This window comes from Mastigoproctus giganteus, chromosome 9 (assembly GCF_048544385.1).
Source record: "Mastigoproctus giganteus isolate SK-2022 chromosome 9, ASM4854438v1, whole genome shotgun sequence".
Classification (NCBI taxonomy): Eukaryota; Metazoa; Arthropoda; class Arachnida; order Uropygi; family Thelyphonidae; genus Mastigoproctus; species Mastigoproctus giganteus.
Genome location: NC_143583.1, coordinates 81,721,958 through 81,741,892, shown reverse-complemented (window position 1 = coordinate 81,741,892; position 19,935 = coordinate 81,721,958). Strand labels below are relative to the sequence as shown.

The 19,935-nt window shown below is 35.7% G+C and overlaps 1 protein-coding gene across 1 annotated transcript in view; it reads left to right on the top strand.

Annotated features, from left to right (window-relative positions):
• AspRS (aspartyl-tRNA synthetase) overlaps positions 1-19,935 on the top strand; it is a 306,084-nt gene that overhangs the window by 243,686 nt on the left and 42,463 nt on the right. The window contains exon 12 of the mRNA XM_090380710.1: positions 10,022-10,133. Within this exon, the coding sequence (XP_090236836.1) occupies positions 10,022-10,133 (112 nt within the window). The remainder of the gene's footprint in view (positions 1-10,021; positions 10,134-19,935) is intronic.

Here is a 19,935-nt window from a genome sequence, read left to right as displayed (position 1 = left end):
AAACACCAAAAGAAATTCTTCCACCCTGGCATGCTCATCCCCCACCGTGCGACTTTTCTCTTAAGAAATGGGTAAAGTCTGAGACCTCATCATCTGTCTACCAGCAGCTTTACTCTGCACACCAAGCTGAGCACTCAGACTTCCTGCCCGTTTACACAGATGGCTCGAAGTCTGAATCGTGCATAGGATCTGCTGCTGTCTTTCCGAACACTATAATATCTCAGCAGATCCCTCCTGAATCCAGCATATACACTGCAGAGCTGTATGCTATAGAGCTAGCCTTGGATCACATTCGAACTTGTCAATTCCAAAGGTCAATAATATATTCTGACTCTTTGAGTGTATTACAGGCTTTATTATCTCTGAGACACAATTCTCATACAGTTCTTTGTCGGGTTCAGCAGAAGATACATTCTCTTCATGAATACAAGTTTGATATCCGCTTCTGCTGGATTCCTAGCCACATTGGGATAAAGGGAAATGATTTGGCTGACACTGCAGCCAAATCAGCAACACCCACTCATAATCGTTGCCTGTCAGTTCCCTATACAGACTACAGGCAAATAATACGCAACAAGATATATTCCCAATGGCAAGAACTATTGCACAGACAGAGAACAAATAAATTATACCAAATAAAGTCTGTAATAGAAACATGGCAGTCTAGTCTGCGCAGGAATCGGAGCGAGGAAGTTGTTCTTGTTCGACTCGGCATAGGACACAGTCATCTGACACATTCTTTTCTGCTGAGGGCGGATGACCCTCCTATGTGCGAGTCTTGCGACACCGTTTTAACTTTAAAGCATATTTTAATAGATTGCGTTAATTTTACCTATGTTCGCAATATATATTTTACCGCTTTTACTCATCCGACTGAGCCTTATACACTCAGTCAGATTTTATCAGACAACGACCACGTGTCAGCAGTTTTTAAGTATATATACACACATATATAAATTGGATCATTTATTTTTAAACTTATACTGCCTTATATATATATTTACATATATATATACAAATAACAATTTGACGAGGTAACCTTTTTAAAGGTTACCAGAATTTATCTTTATTGTTATTTTAATCGTTCCCTGGTGCAGTATAACCTTAGTTGTTTTTGCGCCAATAAACCCAAAATCAAATCTAATCAAATCAAACCTCATTCTAATAGTGCACAGCGTATTATCTCTCTCAGCCATTATGTTGGTTCTGATAGTATGGTATACTATTTGGATAGAACTAAAATCCTAGTTGATTATGAAATAGGTACTTGGAATTGTGAGTAGTAATATTTAATCTGTGGTTGGACAGTCCTAACGCACTGTGTGTGTGTGTGGGGGGGGGGGATATTTATGCATGTACAGGAAAACAAGAGATTTTACCAATTAAAACCAACCAGCTAGTGCACATTAAGGGTGCTGGGTTTGAAACGGATCAAAACTCAAGATACACAGTTTTATTTTCCACAGGATAGTCCTTGAGTTAAAACCTGCCCATAAATCCCTGTGTATTGCTATAGGCAAACAGGTGCGAGACATTCATTCTCCATAAATTTTTATATATAAAAATTTGTGTTAAGTTGCATGAAACTTGTGTGTGAAAGTACAGGCAAGGTCCTACAATCCAACATCTTAATCATAATATAATTTTTGCAGTTGTAAATGCAGAGAACCAGTTTGTCAAAGTTCCAAAGTGGCAGGAAATTCATGATGGCTTCACCTTTTTTGGGTTACAATGTATGGTTACTTTAACAGTAGAGAAAAAAAATAATTCCGAACAAAACACATTTTAAATGAATAAAAAATACATAATTTTGTTTCCCCATACAGAACTTAGTGTGTTCATCATTCCCAGTCAGTGTGTTAGGAATTAAATATAGCAATGACCGATATAGCATGATCGGGTTCACTGGTGGCTACGTAGAATTGACATGGTGGTCAAGACATTCTACATTAAGACTGCCAGCTCCTACACAGAATTCCTAATCTTTCCCTGCATTAAAAATCAGAAAATTTATACTAGTTGGAGTCTAAGTCTTGCTCTTTCCAAAGGTGCACTTGGCAAACCACAGAACCTCATTAATTCTGTAGTCTATACGTCAAAGCATGGAGTGATGTAAAACACCATTTCCTAGAGAAACATCCTCCATTGTCATGTCAACAGCTGCAAACTTTTACAGAACTACATACATACTAATATTCATACTCTTTAGTGTATGGAAGTGGCTGAGGCATCAGCAACCCTACTTACTTACTTACTCACTCACTCCACACTATGGTCCTTGTAAAACCTCCTCAATGATTTTCCTCCAGCTGTCTCTTTCCCTGGCCATTGTTCCCCATCGTATCACCCTTAAGTTGTTATAGATCGTTCTCTGTGTCATCAGTCTTCCTCTCAAACTTATTCCTCCCGGTTGCCCTTCCATTGCTTTCCTTGGCCCTCTATATTCCTCCATTCGTATCACATGGCCTGCCCATCTGTCTTGATCTTTTTTATCACTCCTGCTATATCCGGTTCTCCATACAGTTCCTTCAGCTCTTGGTTTGTCCTTATTTTCCACTCTTCCCCGACTTTTAGGGGCCCAAAGATTTTCCTTAATATCTTCCTTTCCACACATTTAAAGATTTTTCATCCTTCTTTTTAAGCACCCATGTTTCACTAGCATAAGTCACGACAGGTCATACCACTGTTTTGTATAATACTAATTTAATTCTTCTAGAGAGCAGTTTTGATCGAAAGTGTTTCTTCGGGGAAAAATAGCATCCATTACCAGCATTAAGACAAGCATGAATTTCTGGGGTGTTACCACTATCATGTTGAATCATAGCTCTCAGATATTTGAAGGATTCTGTTCTATTGAAACTGTGCTTTGCTATTTGCCAGACTGTTGGGTACTTTGCCTCTCCCTCCCGCCTGTAATCATAAACTTCATTTTATTTTCATTTACCTTCAACCCAACCCTTTCTCCATCTCTTCAAAAGCTGTCCTCAGAATGTGGGTTTCTTGCAGTCATCACTACATCGTCTGCATACACTAAGTGCTGGTATGGTCTGTTATGTATGATCCCATTGGAGTTGTTGGTTGTGGTGGACGATATTTTCCTCATAACCCTCTCCAATACCAAGTTAAAAAGGACTAGCGACAAAGGGTCTCCTTTGTCGCTAGTCCCTGTCTCAGCCCTCTCTTCACTTAAAAGGACTCAGAGAGATTCATTTGCACCTTGCACTTGCTTCCTTCCAGAATGTTCATTGTCAGCCTTACAAGCTTTTTTGGTATGTAGGCATCCCATCATTTTCAATAGCTCCACACTATCATATGCTGCACTGAAATCAATAAAGAGATGGTGGAGATCTACATTATATTCGTAGCACTTCTCCAAGGTCTGTCTGATGATGGAAATATAGTCAACAGTCGACCTCCCTGTATGGAACCCACTTTGATATTCACCAACTATTCCTTCTGCTAATCTTGATGTTCTTCTAGTCAGAATGAAGATAAAATCTTATATGTTGCACTAAGTAGGGCAACTCCTCTGTAATTCCCACAAATTAGTTTATCTTCCTTCTTGTGGATTGGGATGATTACCACTGTCTTCCAGTCATTTGGCAATTCTTCTCTTTCCCATATGTCCGATATAAGCTGATGTAATTTTTGGATCAGTTTCTCGCCACCTGCTTTTATTAGTTCTGCTTGAAATGTTATCTTCTCGCGGTGCTTTATGTTATTTTTAGCCCTTTGGATTGCTTCCCATAGCTCTTCTATTGTTGGGCCCAAGATATCTTCAACATTATCTGTTTCTTCTATAATTCAACAACCCTATCCACAATATCAGCAACTCTAGCCACAATAAATAGGATCTGTGCTCTGTATGTTTAATGTATGTAGTGCCAGTTCCAGAACATCAGCTCATAGTCACCATGGTTACTATCTTGGGCAACAGCAAAAATTAAGCTATAAACACAAATAACAACCACAGCAAAAGTAGTTGATGAGACTAATTTGACTCCTTGAGCTGATTCAAGAATGCCAATTAGTCTTTATACTAGAAATGCTCTAAGTAACCATTAGTGATGCTAACATATTGGATTTTTGCACTCAGCCTATCCCTCCACTGTGCCTACTGTCCTCACCAGTACTTTTGGCACAGAACAACAGACTTGTGCTTTCCAACAGATTGATACCTGCACAGCTTCTGACTAGAATTCAGTGACATCTGTGTATTTGCCACTAACACTAAATACAAGAGCTCTGTCCTCCATGAAGAAACAGGAGGCTAAACAGTGGTCTCATAACATCCTGGTAACTTTTTTTAGTCTAAAGCCTTGTCACATCTGATCTATTAATTGTTATGATCAGTGATCAAAGCCATTGCAGCCTGCCTAATTGTCTGAAACTGTTCTTTGGCCAATCTTATATCACAGTTTCAGTGCACATACTTTTACCACTTTAAGCAAATGCCAGATGCTGCTGTGATATCTGATTTTATTGTTAAAACCACTAGCCTGGAATACTACTCTTCTGAACTGTGAATAAATTATTCACAACTACTTTCTGAGATGAAGCCTTCTTGCTGTGATGAGTAACATTCTCCTATAGATAATGTTCAATTCTTCTATCTGTTTACCTTTGTAACTACATCGTCTTTACTTGCTTAATTTTGACTTTATGTTTTATAATTATGTACATATCTTATGTAAAATGCCTAACGTGTCACTGTGAAGGGTTGTTGTATTTATCATTTTCTATAATAAAGATTTATTTACAATTTGTCGGTCCTTTCTTTCATGAATGAGTTTATCAAACATGTACAGACTGCTAATGGTAACTTTCCAGAGTAGCATTAAGCAATGTGGCATGCCTTTTTTTTTTTTTTTTTTTTGTTGAATTTTTAAATTTTGTAAGGAAGAAAACCTTGTACATAAATGCTTTAAAACACTGATGTTTCTTAATTTTATTTTGTCTAATACTAAAGTTAAATTGTCAAAATTCAATTTGAGAATTAAAAAGGAATCAGAATCGAACAAGTTAGTGCTATGAACTAGTGCTTGTTAGTTCATTTACTATGAACTAACAAGATTAGCATCATGTTAGTTCATAGTAAATCACTGAAGTAGGTGAATCATAAATAAAATGTTGTTACCTTTTTGTGGGGAGGCACATTAGCATATATGCATAGTGCACCTATTGTCGTCACCATGTCTGTCTGTCTGCATACAACTTGACTCCCAGTTGGCAGATTTTCGTGAAATTTTATATTCGGTACTTTTAAAATGATTTGTCGAACCATTCCAAATTTCGTTAAAATCAGGCCAATAAAAATCTGAAAATTATTTTTAATTTATTTTTTTTTTTTATTTATTTATTTATTTTTTTCCATCCTCACCTAATAACATGGTTCCCAGTGGATGGATTTTCATGAAATTTTATATTTGGGCCTTTTTAGAAATATTTGTCAAACCATTCTAAATTTCATTCAAATCAGACCAATAGAAATCCAACAATTATTTCTATGTCTGTCTGCATGTAATAACTCAGCGAGTAGATTTTCATGAAATTTTGTACGTCACTGTTTAAAACAGTTTATCAGCCTTTCCCTAACTTCATTAAAATTGGACCAATATAAATCCAGCAATTATTATTTATTTTTATATATATATCACATTGGCTATATGTATACTGTAGCTGAAAGACTGGGTATTGTGTTTGTTGCCATGTGCTGGTTGGAGGAATGAAAGGGCAATGAGGTGGATGCACAGAAATGAAAATTTCTCAGTTCACCTTTTTTTCGTAAATCATAAACTATTATTACTAATTTCTGACATTTTCAAAATGAAATGCACTGCACACACAACTTTTTCTTTTTGATGCAATAATATCCTATTCATCTATTTATGTATCATTTGATTCAGTTGTATCAACTTCTGGATCCAAAAAAATTCTTAAATTGTTTTGTAAGTCGAAATCAGTTGTCTGATTTGGACTTACAAAAGTATCGTTCCCAACTAATTATGTCTAAAATTAGTTGGAAACATAGTTAAGAGTTAGCAGCATGTACTAGAAAAATTTCATTAATGCATACATTAATTAATGACACATTTGAAACAACCTTCAAAAGCTAGATCTATGGATGTACTCATTAAAGGGTTAAGCTTTTTCAAATACCCAATGATAACTTTCATCAGCTACATTTATTTGTGTATGTCAAAATTAAAGTAAGAGTTAACAGAGTATAAAATAATTAAAAAACTTAGACATCAAATGCAGCACTCCCCCTCCTTTTTGCATATGTGTGGGCAAGTTTAATGATAATGCATTATCAATGTCATCTGAAGTGTGGTAGTAGTGTATATACAGATTGTGGTCGCCATTAGGTAGTGTTAACCCTTTGGCATTTAATTAGGCCAGGGATTCATCACACTTGGTTTGTTTTGTTGAAAATAATTTAAAACCAGTAATCTATGAATTGCAGTCTGACTTCTTCAACATGCAAAGATGGGCTCTTGACAACAAACTGATAATAAGTGGTGGGAGAGAAAAATAATTTATTACTGATTATTATGTCAATCACTTGATTACCTTCCATTGATAAAATAATATTTACACAGTGGTATGCATAAAATTAGCCAAAGTATATGTACTTGTGGTTTAACTGAAATTTTGTATTGGACTATGGATTCATTATTTTTTGGCCTAGACTGAATATATAACTCATTTAATTAAGAAGCTAAAATAAGGTGAAAGCAAAGCTTTTGAAGCTAAAAGTAAATAAAATACCTGGGACTGCCAAAATTTATCCAGTTACCGGTAACCCTCGTATAACATGGTTATTAGGTTCCTATAAAATGTCGTGTTATACAGGACTAAGAAAAAGTATAAAAAGGAGGGTTACGTTCCAAAAAGTAACAAAAATACACTATTTCATTAACAAAATGTAAATGAAATCAGGGTTTGTTTGCTTTTGCTTGATAAACCTTTGTGAATTTCATCGTATGGAACTAACCATTTTTGAAGCTACCTTTTAAACTTTGGGCTCCTTTCATTCAAGAATCTGCATTCAAAAAATAAGATTCTAATTGCTCATCTAACTTTATGCCTTCCCCTATGCTTTTTAGTGTAAAATTTGGAAGTTTAGAATTTTAATTTGTGCTGTCATCCTCTGAATTGATTTGGTGTTACCGCTGATGCCATTTCCATCAAATCTGCTTTGCCAGCCTCTTTTTCTACCAGTAATTTTCGAACGTCTTCAGTAATCATCTTTTTTTTATTTTTTTTAGGAGCATCGGCAACTAAGGCCACGTTACTCTGTGTATATTATCTATAAATTGTGTGTGTCCTGAGGTAAATTTTCTGTTTTGCTGGACCCGAGTTTCCGGGAGACAAAAACATGCTACCCTCACCTGAGCCCGACTAACTCAGCCACATGAAAAAGACCCGTAAAAATTCCTCCTTTCATCGACGGGATTTAAACTCAGGTCTTTTCCACCCGGTGTGGGGAGGAGGGCGATTCTATCAACTGTGTTACCCAGGAGGGTTTCAGTAGTCATATCATCAAACCTTCCCCTCCTACTGACGTAGCAAGTTCTATTATCGCACTGATTCCATTTTCTGCCAGTTCGATCATATTCCCTGAATGAACTGACTCTGACCATACATTTTTCCACACACATTTAACGTTGATGGTTTTACTTCTTTCAGCGATAAAGCTATGATTCTGATACAGTCCACAATTGAGAAATGTTTCCGTGCCTCCATTATTTCAATAGATTCGGAATCAATTTTTTGCAAAATCCATTGTAACGATTTTCTGATTTAATGCCTTCATCTAACTGCTGAATGAAAGAAATTGTATTAACCCAGTACAACTGTGGTGGCAGGAACATAACTTCAACATTTGGATGACTTAAATCTTTTGGATGGTCTTGTGTGCTATCCAATAGTAATAAAACTTTAAAAATCTAGATTTTTCCACAAGTTCAATATCACAGAGCGTAACAAGGGAATTTCCTAACAAAATAAAATACAGGGATTTCTCGATTTTTTTTTGACTAGCGAGTCAACAGCGGGGATTTAAAAAGAATGGAAATGTTGAAAAATTACATCCAATATAATAGCAGGGGTTCCCCCACACAAAAGCTCAAAAATACCATGTTATGTGGGGTTTGCCGAAATTCTCTAACCGTGCTAGAGCTAAATCATGTTATTTAAGTACCGTGTTGTGCGAGGATTGTCACAATTTATCAACCATGTTAGAACGAAACCGTGTTGTAGAAGTACCGTGTTATACGGGGGTTGCCTGTATATTAAAAGATGTAGCGTGAGAGGTAAGCAAACTATTGGCCATAATTTATTTGAGAGCATCCTTGGATTCATAGGGCGGAATCAGAAGGCAACGTGAGTAATTACAGACCTCTGAGCTTGACTACTTTTCCAGGGAAAATAATGGAGTCCGCAGTTAGCGGAGTATTGTAGGATCCTGACAGGAATCCGATTAATGGAAATCACAGCATGGAATTTTGGGGGAGATCTTGTCTGACCAATCTGATTAGCTACTGTGGCACAGTGACTAAGAAACGGGATGCAAAATATTTTGACGTCATATACTAGATTTCAGAAAAGCTTTGGACATCCTTCCACATGAAAGACTGCTGTACAAATTGAAGCAGTGTGACATTGGGGTACAAGTGATTATCATAGTTAAATTGATGGTTCAGTGGCAGAAGACATGGTGATTATAAAGGGACACTGCTCTTGGACAAATGTTATTTGTGGAATTCCTCAGAGTTCAGTGCTGGGCTGAACTTACTGTTTTTAATATTCATTAATGATATTGATGGAGGGATACCAAGCTTACTGTCTGAGTTTGCAGATGGTAGAAAGGTTTGCAGGATTGTTAATGACAGGAATCAAGATATACTTCTGCAACAAGGCCTAAAAAATTGGACCGAGAAGGGGCAATTGAGGTTTCACATTGATAAATTGAGTAATGCATATGGATAGCAGTAATTCCAGAAAAACATATCATTTTCTGACAAACAAATGAGACCTATAGGTAATTGTATAGTATGACAATGAAGTTCTCTGAGCAGTGTAGATAGACTGCTAAAACAGCTCATGGGGTTCTGTCACTGATATACGGAAATTTTACCTGCAAGGACAGGAGGTGATTATTCCATTGTATAAGGCAATGGTGAAGCTGCAACTTGACTACTGTATAATACAGATCTGGAAGTCTGATTTTAAGAAGGATACATATCTGTTAAAACACATGCAAAGAAGAGTAACACGATTGGTCAAGGAACAGGTGTAAATAAGAGTAACAAGATTAGTCAAGAACACAAAAGAATACTTGCAGCGCTTGGAAAGTTGGTACCTGCAAGGAAACCTGCTGAAGTGTTAAAGCTTTAGTAAATGAAATCATGATGGCATCCTTTCTCTTTCTCACATAGCATACATAAGGGGGACATGAATTTAAATTAAAAAAGGTTGGTTGTAGGAGAGAGAGAGATGCATGTCAAAGTGGATATTTTGAATAAATTTAAGGAAGAATTAAACAAACTATTAAAGGGGGTGGGAAGATTTATTAAAGAGGTGGGGTAGTTTTTTTCTCTCTCTAATGCTATATAAACTTACTTCCTTGCATCATTTTCCACTACTAATACTGTTTAACTTGTTCATAACTGGAATGAAATTATGATTTAAGAAGACCAGTATATCATATCATTGCTCATCCAATGATATTAAAGAAATATGAATCAAAGAATGCTTACTATATGTTAAATAATTTTTGTCAAAAATACTCTCTAGTATTAGGAAAAATTATAGTTTAACTGAAATTAAAAATTTTATTAAGATTTTTGATATTCAATGTTGAAAATGAATGGAAGTTATTTAGTTGGTTGTAGGTTGAATTGAAATGTATAAGTAAGTTACTTTAAATCAATTTTTCAGATATAATCAAGTTTAACTGCATTGTGTTATATATAGTTACTCTTATATTATTTATTTTTATATATTCTTTATCCAGAAATCTTCTAATTCTTATGATATGTATATGAGAGGAGAAGAAATACTGTCTGGAGCACAAAGAATTCATAATCCTGACTTCCTAACCTTGAAAGCTACAGAACATGGTATTAGTAAGTAAAATGAATTTCTTTTTGTATTTGGGCGTTACTAGTAGTCACTTAAATATTTAATTTTTAAAACAGAAAAAGATTAAACAATAAATTTAATAATCTTACTACAAGTGTATTTATCATACAGGGTGACACATCAGATGTTGACACATTGGTGTCATTGATTAAAGCAAAGGTATTTGTTGAATATATTCATTGTTCGTATTTCATGAGTCTGTAGTAATCCATGGAAATGTCACTAAAAAGCAGAAAGAGGTCATAGTTAATTTCTGCTCTTGTGTTTACATCAGTAGTGAAATCACTGATAGTAATTATCTTATATAGGTAACCTTCGTATAACACGGTAGTTTGGTTCCTATAAAATCTTGTGTAATGTGAAACAAAAATACGCTTTTTTTTTTTTATAACTATCAGAAACTTAATTTTTATAGAAGTAATAACTTAGTATTTTAACTTTATTTTTATAATAGTAATAACTTAAATAATAATAACTGAACAAACATCTTACCTTACAAACTGTGATACTTATGTCATCACTGCTAAGCACATTCTCTTCTACAGCATTTAGATTTCATGTACCTTCTTCTCGCTTTAAAAGTCATGACTGCACTCTTCGAAATCAATTATTTTTTATGGTCTCAAACAAGCACAAGTTCAATAGCACAGAACCCAGGGATTCCCCAACAAAATACAGTGGACCCCTGCTTTAAATGATACGTGAAAATTGGAAGAATATTTTCCAGTTAGCAAAAGAAAAACAAATTTTCGCTTACATAAATAGCTTGTAATATGTACATACTAATTGATATTGCTGTTCACTGACTTTTTTTTTGGTTGTAAAATTTAAGACAGTAAAAATGATAAAAGCAATTAATAACAAAGAACACGGCATGCAGAAGTTGCAACAAACATGATACAGAATAATCAGTTTCTGAAAATGTATTTATGTTTTTATATGATTGAATATTTCATTGAAGGGGAAACACATTTCACCATAATTAACAATGAACGATTGTACAGAGAAATAGAGTGGGCTAGTAAATCAGAATGTCTTATAATGGAGGATTTTAACTTCCCATATATATTTACTGGAACTTGTGGGTTGGTCACTCACACACTAGTAAGACTTTTGTGGATTTATTGGATGATTGTTTTCTGCAGCAGCATGTTCGAGAGGCAACCAGAGAGGGTAATACTCTTGATCTGGTTATCAGCAGTGATCATTCGTGTATTAAGAATTTGCAAATAAAGGAACCACTAGGTGGCAGTGATCACAGTGTACTGATGTGGGATTTACTTAAAGATATAATTACCATCAGGGGTAAAGGAAAGGGTTTTTGCTTCCGTAAAAGTGAGTACAGTGGTCTCAGACAGTTTTTAAATTCTGTACAGTGGGATCAACTGACATTGTTACCAACAGTAAATTCTAAGTGGGAAGCATTCAAGGAATTAATCGTGGATGCTACTAAAAGTTTCATACGTATTAAGAAATATTGTTCAAGGTTTAGGCCTAAATGGTTATCAAATGAACTAATGAGACTCATGACAGAGAAAAAAAATGCATGGGTTGCATATAAATTATCAAGCAACTCAGTAGCCTATGGCAGATATAAGCTAGTTTGTAATCAGGTCACAAAGGAGGTTAGGCAGGTGAAGGCAGATTACGAGAAATCTTTGGCAAAAGATGCTAAGAAAAACAGAAAGGATTTCTTTACTTATATAAACTCTAAAAGGAAGGGGATAAATCTGATTGGTCCACTTGATATCGATGGTTCGACTGTTGATGATCCTGCTCAGATAACAAACAAACTGAATGAGTATTTTGTATCTACATTCACACTTGAGGAGTTATTAAGGTTTGAAAATGGCAGAAGGTTATCAAATTGTAGCAGGGTGCTTAATGATTTTGTAATAACTGAGAGAAAAGTGGAGGAGAAATTGTTGAAGTTAAACATAAGAAAGGCACCTGGGGTGGATGGGATCTATCCAGTTATATTAAAGGAGGCAGTAAGGCAACTAAGCAAACCCTTAGCCATATTTATGAGAGCATCCTTGGAGAGCATCAGGGAGGTCCCAACGGACTGGAGATGTGCAAATGTATCCCCAGTTCACAAAGGGGAATCGAAGGGTGATACAAGTAATTACAGACCAGTTAGTTTAACTTCTGTTCTGGGTAAAATAATGGAGTCAGTGATTAAAGATGCATTGCAGGATCATGCAGACAAGACTGCAGCAATAATTCAGACACAGCATGGGTTTGTTAAGGGAAAGTCTTGTCTGACAAATTTGATAGGATATTATGATGTGGTTACAAAGGAACTGGATGCAAAAAATAATTTTGATATCATATATTTGGATTTCAGGAAAGCTTTTGACACAGTTGTGCATGGAAGAGTATTGTACAAATTGAAACGTACCGACTGTGTGGTACTACACTTAAGGTGGTAGAAAATGAAAAAGACCTGGGACTAATTGTGCAGTCAGATATGAAGTTTTCTGAGCAATGCAGACAGGCTGCCAGGGCAGGTCATAGGATTTTGTCAATGATATATAAAAATTTTGCTAGCAGGGAAAAGGAGGTGATTGTCCCTCTGTATAAGGCAATGGTCAGGCCACGCCTTGAGTACTGCGTACAGGTATGGAGGCCTCATTTTAGGAAGGATGTAGATTTACTTGAGCGTGTACAGAGAAGGGCAACAAGATTTGTGAGGGGAATGAAGGGATCCTCTTACCAAGAGAGGCTTAAGTTCTGCAAATTGCAGTGGCTGGAGACTAGGTACCTGCGCGGTGATCTGATCGAGATGTATAAGGTCTTGAATGGGTTGAGCACGCTGAATTCTGATGGGATCCTTCCGCTTGTTCAGATTACAAACCTAAGGGGACGTAAATTCAAATTAAGAAAAGACAGATGTAGAATAGATGTGTGGAAATTTGCCTTTAGCCAGCGGGTGGTTAATTGCTGGAACAAACTTCCATCTGTCGTTATGGAAGTTGATAGGTTAAATAAATTTAAGGAGGAACTGTACAGGCATTTGGAGGGAATGGTGTGTTTTTTTTATCTGATGCTGCATAAGCTCATACACTTGCTTTCTTGCATCACATGCCACTACTACTATAATAACGTGAAAACCCACAGAATTCCAGCTATCAGTACTATAGCAAATATAAGCAGATCAAGTTTACTACCCGTTTATAATTAAGTACACTAACAGAAAAGACCAATAAACCGGAAACTGCAAATTGTTTTTATTGTTTTAGGGTCGTGACCTCCAGAAATGTGCTTTAGAAAACTATCAGGTAGTGGATAATGACTAGTGAGTCAACAGCAAGGATTCACAAAAAGGATTGGAAACGTTGAAAATTACATCTGACATAATAGCAGTGTTTTCCCAGCACAAAAGCTCAAAAATACCATGTTATGTGAGATTTTCAGCAATTCTCAAACCGCGTTAGAGTGAAACGTTGTTATAGAAGTACCGTGTTGTGCAAGGATTTCCGCAATTTATCAATCGTGTTAGAGCGAAACCATGTTATAGATGTATCAGTGCAAAATAGGTGGAAAAGTAATGCTTGAAAACCTTGGATTAATTCAGATTGAGGGAATCTGGAAGGCTTTTTTGGGGGAAATTCTTATCAGTGTTCCCTACCCATGTAGTTAGAAAGAATCTGTTATGTACAGATAGAATATTTTAACAAAGGTGGTGCAAGGATCTTTGCCAATGTCACTAAGGATGCCTTAATAGTTTAGGGAAATTGCCAGTTGGATGGTGGGTGGGGTCAATACCTATAATGAACCTCACCCACTAATTAATTTGATAATATTGGTCCAGCAACTTACACCTGTCGAAAAAACTCTTTTATGAGGCCTCAAAGCCAGAGCCTTCTAATACGAAAAAGGCAAGCTAAAGAGAGCAATGATTTAAATGGATAGGAAACTAATGTCAGGACAACAAACATACATGTGGTGTCGTGTTAGTAAACAGCACAAGGATACTTAAACTGAACTGTTTACGCCAGTGTCAGGAGTTATCAACAAAATAAGTGAGTTTGAACTCCTGATTAGGATAACACTGACTTAGGGCTAATGGAAACTTGGTACCATCCAGAAATTGAGGTTCCCAAACTTTTTTCCTTGTGCTTCCCCCACCAAATATTTCACATCCTCCTTCCAAAACAAGTGCAAATAAAGATTTCACACAAAATTTAGCTATGAGTTATACATATATTTAGAAATTAATATATACAGGTGACCTTCAGACCAACGCATGCCGATTCTGCATTTGGCGGGGTACTGTTGTTATGGAAAAATGGGGATTAGGTTCTGAAACTTTATGTATGAAATTAAAACCAAAATCTGTGTTACAAATGGTACAATTTATTTTTAAAAGAAATTAACAATTTCACTTTAAAATTTAAAATGTATTCTAACTAAAAACATCATAAAATATATATTTTTCTATGCTAATTTTTGCTGGAATCGAGGTTTCAAAAATGAACGGTAAGACTGACTTCCTCCATAATTTCTCATCTCTCATTCCATTGATCCAATTGAGTGAGTGAGTGAGCTCATGCCCGTAACGTAAATGTAAAGGGCCCCTATGTTAAAAGAAAACATGATTGAAAGAAAACCACCACAAAAAAATCAAAACTAAATTATGGAAACAACAGAAACTTAATCGGGTATACACTTCGATTATGGAATTGAAATGAATTCCTACCTGAATTTAAAAGAAAACAATGAAATAAATTTTTAGTTGACCATGACTTACCAATGCATATGAAGAAACGTTCAGTTGATGAAACTGCTAGCAGAAGGTGATCATGCTTTTGAAGTTGACTTACAAAGTCCGTAATTTTTGTTTGTCGCTGTTTTGTCATGATCTTTCTCATGTCAACATAAGAAATCATAATATTGTCAATGCCTATTTAATTTTCGTACTCCTATGAAAGTTGGGATCTTCCTGCATAATCTTCTCCTTTGGGAACACAGCTACTTTTTAGAATCTCTGATATTCCCTTGTTTGTTAGTTTAAGTTTCTTCTGCTTTTCATTTTCTTCTTCTTCTTCACAAACATCTTTATTGGAGTCAAGTAGTTCTTCTAATTCTTCATTTTTTAATTCCTCCTGATGTGAATGAATATATTCTAAAATTTCTTTCTGCCCTATATCAAACTAAATCCCACACCTCCAATAATGATTGAAAGTTTAATCATTTTCTCAACTACTATCTTAGTAATATTGAAGCCTTGTGAGTCACTTCCTGTTTCAGGGAGTTCTTCCAACAGTTCTTCAAAGTTGACTTCTTCGTTTCAGTCTATGACTGTTCAGTTATTTCAGTACCTGTTAATATTGTATTGTGAATTTAGCCCAACATTGATGGATGTTATTTTCTGGAAATATTTCAATTTTATCAACAAGATTTGCCAAGCTTATCCTTAGATAATAAGATTTAAAAGTCAAAATGATCCATTGGTCCAAGGACTGTAAAATTAATGATTTGTTCGGAGGAAGAAACACAAGTTTTACATTTGGATTGCAATCGAGAAGTGACTTGGAGACTTGACTGGGTGACTTGGAGCATTGTCTAAGATAAGGAGCACCTTGAATATTAAATTCTTATTTTTCACGTATATCCTTCAACATCAGTTACTAAACAGTGAGCCAGTTAGCCATGCTTTTCTATTCAATCGCCAGTAAATGGGAAGAGAGGATTTATTTTCGCCTTTCAAAGCCTTTGGCTTTTCTGAACGATACACTAATAAAGGCTTGCATTTATAAGCATTACTACAAAATTAGAAGAGTGATCCTATCCTTTGACAGTTTGAATCCAGGTGCATCGTGTTCTTCTTTGGATAAATATGTCCTGTCGGGCATTGTTTTCCAATAGAGTCGTTTTATCACAGTTAAAAATCTGATCTGCCTTGTGTCCTCCCTCTTCTATTACATTTTTCAATTCAGGTAAAAAATTTTCTACTGCCTCCACACTGGCAGAAGCAACCTCACCAACAACTTTAATACTGTGCAGATTTGCTCTTTTTTTAGATCTATCAAACCATCCCTTGGATGCACTGAAACTTGATTCACCATTTGCACTAACAGTGTGAGATTTTTATGTGATGATAAATATGTTGGGCCTTGCACCTAATCATATTAGAACCGAGAAGCACATTTCTGTTCCTTTGGTCTTCGATTCAAACATTCAATAACTGTTCCATTTTTATAATAAGCATATCATGTCAACTAACAAAAGTTGATTTTGTACTTGCAGAGTTTGTTGCCAACCTAGTGCTTGCTTTAATTTTGTCCTCATACATTTTAATTGTTCGTATCAATGATTCATTATTGCATTCATATTCTTTAGCTAAAGATGCATACGTTCTTCCTTGCTCTATTTTCCCCAAAATAATCATTTTCTCTTGCAATGACAGAATTTTTTTGGATTTTTTATTCCCGGAATCACTTTCGGACGTAGAGGCACGCTTTGAAGCCATTATGTTAGGATTACTATTGAAATAAAATATAAATTCACTCAATGACAAAACACACAATGAAGTCACTTTTCACTCAACTCAGAAACTCACACTGATATTGTCACTAGCAAAGATTCAAGCCGACTAAGGGGTCGTTCAAGTATTACATCACACTGTTTCTGAGAACTGAGTTGAAAGATACATAACGAAAAATATATTGTAATAAAAAAGTAGGTACAATGTAAAGAGGCTAAATTTTGACTGATCGTGAAAGTGCCACAAAACAGCTGTCTCTGATAACAAAGTCACTTAAAATGAAATCAATGACACTTATAAATTCAATCATGCTAAAGCAACCACACACTATATAATATCTGAGTCAGATACATTATGCTATGCGAACATTGTGCCATGTACGACACAGTCTATGTCGCATGGACTTCTACCGTGTAAGTGCGAATCTGTGCACAGTGAAGCTGTTTTCGGCGGGGATTACCTGTACAGCCACTCCCCGGCTTACATAATACACAACTTGCAGAAATTCAACTTTACGCAAGTCTTTGCCGGCTGGGGTAAACTTAAAAAAATCGTGGAAATGTATTTTGCATCCCGTAGAAATAAATGGAGGTATCGTGAAAATATCGTAATGTGAACCCAATAACACATTGGGGTTTTTTTGGCAATTCGTTCCAAGACCTTGGAAGTCGAAATTTTAGCTATATAACTAAGCTATATCTCTCTAAAAGGTCATTTTTAAAATGGAAATTGCACTACCCTTTCATCGTTATCATATGTTCCATTATAAGAATCAGTTTTGAATGCCTTTGTTGATACTTTTCTAAAGAACATTTCTGGAGGTCACTACCATAAAGCAATAAAAGCAATTTGCACTTTCCAATTTATCGGGCTTTTCTGTCAGTGCAATTCTATTATAAATGGGTAGTAAACTCGATCTTATTGCATTTCAATAATATCGATCACTGAAATCATTTGGGTTTTTACTTTATTATGGTGAAATGTGTTCCCCTTCACTGAAATCTTCAGTCACATAAAAAACATAAAGAAATTTTCAGAAACTTCTTTTCATTCCTATTTACGCATTACAATGATGAAGGGAAAGCAACCAACAAAAAGTGCAAGTGGTGGTAGTGCCAGGAAACAAAACAAAATTGATTTAGAAATGAAAATAATTAAGAAGTATGAAGCAGGACAAAGTTTGTCATCTATTGCATGGTAATTAGGTCTCGCTGCTTCAACAGGGAATACTATTTTAAAGGACAGTGTGCATATAAACGAACATGTTAAAGGATCAATGCGTTTAAGATCAGCAGTGATCACAAAACAGCTTTCAGGTGCTATATTGAAGATGGAAAAGTTATTAATAATATGGATGGAAAATCATATTCAGAAGTGAGTGCCCCTGAGTCTAATAGCCATTCCAGCAAAAGCTAGAAGTATTTATGAAGATATTAAGGATAAGTATGGCAAACCCCAAACCAAGTTCGTGGCAAGCAATGGGTGGTTTAATAGATTCAAGCATTCCGCTGGTTTCCAAAATGTTAAAGTATGTGGTGAAGTCTCCAGTGCCGATTCTGCAGCTGCAGAGAAATTTTGCGATGAGTTGGAAAAAACTCCTTCTAAATCTCCACAGCTCTCAACTTCTCCAGCGGCGTACTTATCAGCTGGAGACATTGATTCTGGTAATGATGCTCGAAAGGTAAAACTTGCTGACATGCCTGTCTCCTCTCTCTTTTTGTAATTTTATAATTTTGTACACATTTTTCCTGCATGTGAGATAAAAAAAATTTAATAAATAATTCTATTTACATGTTGGTCGAACATTTCTTTTTTGCTTCGATCGAATTTAATTAAATTTGCGAGTGCTGCATAAGCATTTAGGGAAATTCCGACTTACGTAGAGTTCTGCGGAATGCAACCCTTATGTAAGTCGGGGAGTGGCTGTACTTCAATAATTTAATCGCACTGATTGAAATAAAATGAAATAATGGGGAGGGGGAAGAGTGAGTTTGAACTCCTAGAACACTGACTTAATAGGGCTGAGAGAAAGTGTCATTCAGAAATAGAAAATGATGGGTTTCCATATGACTTGTTTAATGTACACTCCAGACTAAAAGTTTGGAATCACATTTCATTTTTCTTAATTTTCAAAAACCCTTATTAAAACCGTAAAATCAAAAGAAACAGTTGGTTTGGGCTAAAAGCCATCAACATTGGACAGTTGAACAGTGGAAAAATGTACTGTGGATGGATGAATCCAGATTTGAAATATTTGGATCCAAGTGTAGAATTTATGCAAGTTGATCAGCTGAAGAAAAAATGGTGTCACATTGTTTAGTGCCTACAGTCAAGCATGGTGGTGGAGGTTGCTTCTGTTTTTCTGGAGCAGGAACATCATCAGAAATGAAGGAGTTTTAAGAAAAGGAGGCTATAAGCATATTCTTGAACATCATACAATATCCTCTGGACTCCAACTCTGTGGAAGAAATTTTATATTACAAACAACAGGAGGGGGTATTGCAAATTATGGTATGGCCACCCCAGTTGCCTGACTTAAACCTGACTTAGAGCTTTTATGGGTTATGGCAGTCACAGCTGTGAAGTCTGCCCATCTTTGCAAAATTTATGGGAAACCAGAATGCCACATCTTGTGGAGGATATTTTGATGAAAATTCAGTATAATTGTTAATATTAATCATTTCAATATTTTTTTGCTGTAAATTTTTCAATGCTTAATAAAAAATAATCTTAAAATACTTTGTAGTGTATGTTTTTTTATAATTAACCCTTATATTGTCATAGTTAATTTCAAAAATATTAACAAGAACTGTTGTCATACGCTGGGATTCCAACCTTTTAGGCAGGAGTGTATATTAGTAGTGGCAAATGATGCAAGTTTATACAGTTTGTCTAGTAGTTCCTTGAATTTCTTCATGCTATCCACTTCAACAACATCAGATAGAAATTTGTTCCAGTGATCAACCACATGTTGGCTAAAGGCAAACTTCCACACATCTCTTCTGCAACCATCCTTCCTCAGTTTGAATTTATGCCCCCTCATGTGTGTGTAGTCTGAGAAAAAGGAAGAATCCCATCAGCATTGAGCTTGCTCAATCCATTCAAAGCCTTAAACGCCTCGTAGGTGCCTAGTCTCCAGACGATGCAGTTTGCAGTATTGAAGCCTTTCTTGGTAAGAGCAGCCATTTGTTCAACTCATCTATTGTATTGCCCTTCTCTGTACCTGCTTCAGCAGCTCTGCATCCTTCCTAAACTAAAATGAGGCTTCCAGAACTGCATGCAGTTATCAAGATGTG